The following is a 7,207-nucleotide window of genomic DNA, read 5'->3' on the forward strand; positions in this document are numbered from 1 at the left end:
GTTTCTCTCTTCAAGAGACATCCCATTTGGGCATGAGTCGACAATCACTGAAGCCTCAAAATCTCCTTTCCTCTCCTCCCCCACTTGTTTGCTTTCAAATTTCAGCGGTTTACTCCAATGAAGACCCCCCTCACACACACACACACACCCTGATAACATCCAATCCAATTACATCTCACAGCCATCTGCTGCCAATGGGAGATCCCAAAGGAGAGTTCCCATTCAGCCACCAAAAGGCAGGAGGAGGGAGGGGGGTAAGTGGGGGTGTCGTGCAGGGGTTTGGGGTGTACTCCAGAGTTTTCTTTTGGAGCGGGGTGGTGTGTGTGTGTGTGGGGGGGGGGGAGAAGATGGGGGTAGTGCTCTGGGAAGCCCCACTCTGATTAGTCACACAGCATTGCCCTGGCTGGGAGACAATGGGAGCCGTGCGGCAGGCCTTCCCCAGCTGTCGCTCCATGAAAGAGCAGAAAAACAAGATTTAAGGCTGGGACGCGTCCCCTCACTGCGCCGGGGAAGGCTCCTGCATTCATTAAAGACCAGCCAGGAGGGGAGGGGGGAGGGGGGGGGCACCTTTTGTCCGGCCAACCCCTCTCTCACCTCTTCTGGAATGAGGCTCTCTTCTCTCTCTACCTTTTAGGGTTTTTTTTTGTTTTTTAACCTCCTCTCCTCCTTTGGTCTTTCCTATAGGGGAATGTGTGCCGGCGTTCAGAGGAGGGGGAGGTTCCTGGAGGGGATAGGGGAGCAGATGTCTACAGAGCCCCAGCAGAAGCTGTGCCTCCCGGGCCCCCGGTTGCCCGGCAAAGCCGCCCCTAAAAAGCAGGAATGATAGAGGGACGATGTGGCCCCCTCGCTTCTCTACCCTACAGCACCCTGAAGTACCACACAACACTAATCGGGGGCCTTACAAATACGCCAACACCGCTCTCTGGACCTTACTGACTAATCCTGATCTACCACAGAGCCTGAAAGAAGTTCACACAGGCCCAGCCCTAGATCTCCAGCACTGAGGAGACCCAGACCAACCTCCAATCCCTTAATAAGAGACTCTGGGAGCCTAAATTGAGGCTGAGCCTTGTGGTTTTAACTCTGTGTTCCCTGTTCACACACTGGGTAATAACATGGTAGCTGGGTTTTACACTCACTTGCATTCTCCGTTTCCGTCAGGGGAGGCCTCACACCTCCCTCCGTTCAGACATGATTCAGTGGGCAGAGAGCATCTTAGACCTAAGGAGAAGAAAGAGAACGGTTACAAAGCAGCCATAGATCATCTCTTGCATTTTCTCAGGCATTCATTTGCACTCCCATGAACACGAAGACAATTACCTAAAGCGTTTTCTTTTTTTAATCTAACTGAGATTATTATATTATTATTTAAATAAACTAATTATTTTAAATAACTTTAATAGTGATATTGAGTTGACTTGGAAGTGTATTTTCATGTATTTATTCGTTACAGTCATCTGCTTCTTCCCATGGGACAGCTCGGGCTCGTGGGCACGGGAGGCCAGCGGTGGCGCGCGTGGTGCGTGGCTTTGCAAAGCACGCTCTCGGGGAAAGCGCAACAGCTGCTAAGCTCAGATGCGCGAACAAAAGAAATCAGAGTCCAGCACGAGCCATAAAACACTCTCCAGTGGCATTGTTTACGGGCAGACGGGAATAACAGCACCCCCACCCCCACACGGGACTCACACACTCTCCCACACACAGAGACAAAAGACCCCCATTCCCTCTCCTCGCCCCTCACCCGCTCCGGCAACACACGCACAAACTTCTTTTCACCCATTATCATGATCCCCGTTCTATTCCACAAATTTGCGCTCGCGCCACCAAAGTTTTTCATGCCCAAACCGGGACAATTTGAAAAAAGGACAAATGTGCACAAAAACAAATTATTATACTAACTTTGACTAGCTTGTAAAATAAGCTCAGTAAAAACGATCTTAATAGTAAAAGTCGAACTACCTGCCACACTGTCAATGTTTTTATTTGGGTCAAAATTAGCATGTTCATTGAAACCTCAACTCTAAATGGTTTGGAACTCTTTAAAGCCAACACAAACATCAAAATGTTTGCATCAACTGTCTCTGAAATCTACTGTGCGCACAAAAATAGTTGCACGAAGCCGATGTTCCAACAGTTGGCTGCACGACCCAGCGCTTGGTTCCCATGAATAACTCCTCAACGACTGAAAATACTTTTGATAATTGACTATGCTTAACGATGCAACACAAACTTTGTTAGAATGTTTTAAAAGCTGTTGCATCTTCAAATACAATGCTAAATGTACTTCAAATTAGCCGTTTGTACATTCGGAGTGAAACATTTTACAAAATCAAATCGGGGCTCTAACTTTTCTCAGTCACAAAGATTTCACTTCAAGATTGGGAGGAATAGTTACTCGTAGTTACTAAAAATAATATTATGAGAAATGTGTAAAATGGAAGCTTTATTTGCGATCAATTTACCTTGTGTTCTGACGATGGCTGGAATCAGAAATATCAGTTTCACAAAGATATGATACATTCCTTCTCTTCAACTTGACAAATGTCGTACAGTTCCACGTGGGGTGTGCATAGATCCACAATTTCGTTAACTCCAGAAGCGTCTCGAAAATAAATAAATATCCTTTTCTTAAATAAATAGAACCAGCCAGACGACTCACTCGTGAGCGGATCGTCTTGGGAGAGAACTCAATACATAGATGTTAACGCGCTCGCTCCTGTGTTGTGAATGATGTACCTCGCGCAACTGTGAAAGTTCTTCCACTTCTCCAGCCAATGGGGCTGATCCGTCTCGGGTAGGCTACTGCTATTGTGACTGCTGTCTTGACGTCTGTTTTAATCGGGTAATTATCTACGGTTTTGATAGTCAATTAAATTTTACAGTAAAAGTGTGTCATTAACTTGAATTTGATGCGGCGTAAATCAGAAAAAGTGTTGAAAAAACGAGTTCGTATAAGACAATCTGAAGACGATTTTAACATGTATTAGCCAAAGTGTTATCCTATTTATAATTTACTAAATGCTTAAAACCTTTGTACGTTCAAATCGTAAATTTAGCTTATACACCTCACTAGTTGTCAAGGCATTTATGACGCACCACAGAGACCAAGACAAATTTCCCTGAGCGGGACAATAAAGTTCATCGTATCGTATAGCTAAGGTGTATAGGCTTAGCCACGGCATGCATTTTATATCATCAAAAGAAACGGCAGGAAGTTCCTGGGACAGTGACATTTCTGTACTCGGAATTGAAAAAAGTCAACCACATGTCTGGTCCTTCTTTCATGCCCGCTCTGTGCTGTACACAATGCATGCCAATAACCCCACCACCACCACCTTCAATACAGTCATATTTGGACAGTCACTGACTCATAACAACTAAAAATGAACTTTCATTTTTTTGTGTCTAATTATCCCACAAGTCTCTAGGGGGAGGGGGGGGGGTGTATGCAACCAAATAAGGAACACATATTTAAGTCTTATATATGTGCAATGTTGCCTTTGTAGTCATGCAATAAGCCCTCCCTGAGGTTTTCCCTCCCTCATGGCAGGCAAAACTGCCAGTGAGAAACTTGTAGTTTCATGGCCTGAGGGTATATCTTATTATTAACAGTGAAACTGCTGTCTGTCAGTGACAGATGAATCGACTGGAGCCAGGTGGGGACAGGTCTGCTGCTGCACTAGGTGTGGGAACGGTTGAGAAAGAGGGAGGAGGAAGAAGAGGGGCCTGGCAAAAGATCCACAGGGAATTTGTGAAAAAAGAGAGAGACCAGAGAGAGTGTTCACAGAGTTTGAGAGAGAAACAGACCTAGAGGGAGAGAGAGACCTAGAGGGAGAGAGAGAGACCTGGAGGGGGAGAGAGAGAGACCTTGAGGGAAAGAGAAAGAGACCTGGAGGGAGTGAGAGAGAGATAGAAAGAGAGAGACCCGAAGGGAGAGAGAGTGAGAGTGCTCACAGTTCATTTGGGAGAGAGATAGAAACTGAGACTCAGGTAACAATGAGGGGGGAGTGTAATATCAATTATAGATGGGAGGACATTTGTGTGTACATGGAGTGCAAGGTGGTTTGTTCACGCTCCCTTACCGTGAGAACTGTCAAATCGCTCTGACACACACTTCTGCAATCACTGTGCCAACTGTTGGAACATGCCCTGCACGGCTCACACGCTCGATACACGTTCAGGGACTGAGGTGTTAGAGAGGAAGAGAGTTGGAGGAGGAGTTAGAAAACAGGAGGAGAGACTAGAAAAAAGGGTGTGAAAAAAAAAGAGAGTACTTTGTGTCAGAGAAAAAGAGAGATCTCACCTGCAAAGGGATTCGAGAAAAGTGCCAACACTGCGTTTGTTTGTTGGCTATGAACTGAAAGACAATTGAGAAATGTGAGCCAATCTCTTTGCTGACTACAGACCTCTTGTTTGTTTTGTGTTCAGATTAAGAACATGAGAAAATGCTTTGTAGTGGTTTCACAGGGAAAGGGAGAAGGCTGGGAAAGCAGACCAGCCTGTATCAGACCTCCAGTTCAGCAACACACAGAGGTAAACACACAGCTGTCATACAAGAGGAAGACCTTTTTTTTTTACATTGGAAGTGAATCTCTCTATTTGTACGTGAGCCAGAGTCTAAACCCTACTCTCCTCCACTGTGTAGACCGGGCCAATCATAGTTCCTCCTTCAACTTCCTTCCTTCCTGTCTTAAGGCAGAAATAAAGAGGGGTCGTAAGTTGTGATAAAGAAGTTGCGCTCCCTATAAAGGGCTGCATGATGTCATCCTACTATGAACTCTGCTAGACATCATGGGGAAGTATGGATAAGAGTATTGTTACTAGTTGTTACTCAATGCACAGACAGGAAACCCGCATGGTTAACAGAGGAAGCTCTTTTATAAAGAGGTCACGTCTCAGCAGACATCAAGACAAAAGTGTCACTTCAGTCCGAGGACATGGTTTATAACTTCGAAACTGAGGGAGATGTGTATTTGATGGTTAAATAGTGAATTGGTTGAAGCTTCCACATCGTGATCCCTCTTTCCCCCAAAAATGTTTTTCGTTTTTGTTTGTTTTTAAAGCAGTAGATGTTGGGTGAAGATGTACATGGTGTTTAGTTATCAGATCTTGAAAAGACGCCCCGTGAAGGATCTCAAGAGGAGGAGGGGTTCATTCATTTAGAGGGTGACTCAGGACAACAGATGTGGGCTTATCTGATTGGCGTTGATGTTCAGGTACTTAACACATGTATCTGTGTGGGCTTGATGGCCTTGTTGATCCTGGGGGGGTCAGTTGAATTGGTCGTACACACCCACACACACACAGTTTGAGGTGGCAGGAATCAAACAGAATGTAGGCATCACTTTACATGTAATGACCATCTTAGTGATTGTCCGCTATGTAGCAGCAAGCAGAATGTTGAAGGTCTTTTCAATTTAGAAGCTGACCCTTGACCCCTCCCTCCCTCACGGCACCAGGAACCCAGGTGTGCCCACTTCCCCCTCGCACTGGGCACCAGTACACCCCACAGTCCTTTAGGTTTGGTATGGTTGCCATGGTCACCTTGGGACGCTAACAGCCAACAATAATCTGTACCATAATAAAATCTACAACTAGAAACTCTACTAACAAAAAGTAAAAATGACCATTTTACCATTGGGGTACTTTTAGTGACTGACAACGTTAGTAAAATTAGTATTACTAATTACTAATGATTATATTACTAACTAAACTAATGTCTGTTCATTGTTTGTACCATTCTGCCTTTTCCCGACAACTCTATCCTCTCATTGTGAGTGACAGCCACCCCTCAGTGCTTCTCCTCCTCCCCTCCTTCTCTCTTCTCTCCACCGGCTACCTCAGACAAAGAATCCTCTGCTCCTTATTGTCCCCTTATCCCAGGGGTCAGGGGTCAACCTGAACAATGACCCAGCTCTATGTCAGAGAGGAAGAGTGACAGGACAGACACAAGGAGCTGATCAGTAGACATACATACATACATACGCAAATACACACACACACATACACACATACACACATGTATACACACATACATACACACATTCACACACACACACACACATACATATACATACATACATACATTCACACACACATTCACACACATACATGTTTAAAGTACATACACACATATTTTAATGTATACTTGTACTTGTATTTGTTACAAATGGCCAAAAAAACTAAAAGTGAAACTTCATGGTACTGTTTGGATAGCCAGACAGATTCATTCTACCAAAACATGAGAAGGGCTTAATTCGTTACAGTAATGACATTTCTTTATGAAAAAGGCTTAAGGCTGATTTATACTTCTGCGTTTTTATGGACACGCACACAGGGAACGCCCTCTGCGTCAAGGAACTCCCTCTCCGTGTCCTCTCTGAACCCCTCGCAGAGCTCTGCGTGCACCTCCTGATTTTCCTGACTATCCGTCTGTCCGTCGCCATCTTACGGATACCCCTTGGCTGTGATTGGTCCGTATTAAGAACTGCTTGAGTCAGGGGCGGAGGCGGGGTTGCCGTGACCAACAAGAAAACAGAATCCTTTGACCGCCATTGTTGTAAGTTTTTACAATTCATATTTCAGCTAAACAGTACACGTAAATCAGCATCTGAATTAAAATGTGATGAGAAATGGGCAGTGTAGTTGCTGAAAATGTGCTTATTTTATTGATGAAACTGTTAATTTTTTAATTTGCTCCGACTTTTTGATAACCTAGCAAGCATCGCAGTGCAGCGCTATCTACTGTTCTGGCGGTGAATTGCTTTCAGCACGCAAAACCCAGTATAAATTCAACTAATCCGTCCGACTCCATGCGTGCGTCTGTCCGTAACGGAGTCGGAGAAGTATAAATCAGCCTTTAGTTATTGATTGGGCCAAGAAATCATCACTCAATCCTACAAGTGTGAGTGTTATACCAACCAAAAGGGTTTGGAGGGCGAATGTCATCTACGACAGTGTGACTTCCTGCCAGAGAGGAAAAGACCACAGAGAGAAGATTTAGTCTGCTTGAGGCCAGAAGCTATAAGACTCATACTAAGAATATGGGATTTGGATTTGCTTGTGTTAGTCAACAGTCATTATGGCGAGAGAGCACAGACACTGTGCTGTTGCACAGAAGTGTGTGTGTTGTGTGTGTGTTGGCATGGTGTGTGTGTTTGTGTTGATTCCTATAAAGGTGACCCAGCTGTAAAGAAGCCCTGAGGGA

At 44.8% G+C, this 7,207-nt stretch overlaps 1 protein-coding gene across 1 annotated transcript in view; it reads right to left on the bottom strand.

The window, feature by feature from the left end:
* Positions 1-2,744, bottom strand: part of LOC146236109 (neurogenic locus notch homolog protein 1-like) — a 28,950-nt gene extending 26,206 nt beyond the window's left edge. Inside the window, 2 exon segments of the mRNA XM_084687672.1 lie at positions 1,140-1,221; positions 2,463-2,744. Coding sequence (XP_084543798.1) covers positions 1,140-1,221; positions 2,463-2,520 — 140 coding nt within the window. The 5' untranslated portion in view covers positions 2,521-2,744.
* Between the last annotated feature and the right edge of the window lie 4,463 nt (positions 2,745-7,207).

The sequence above is a fragment of the Hypomesus nipponensis genome, chromosome 22 (assembly GCF_054491055.1).
Source record: "Hypomesus nipponensis isolate SF chromosome 22, ASM5449105v1, whole genome shotgun sequence".
NCBI lineage: Eukaryota > Metazoa > Chordata > Actinopteri > Osmeriformes > Osmeridae > Hypomesus > Hypomesus nipponensis.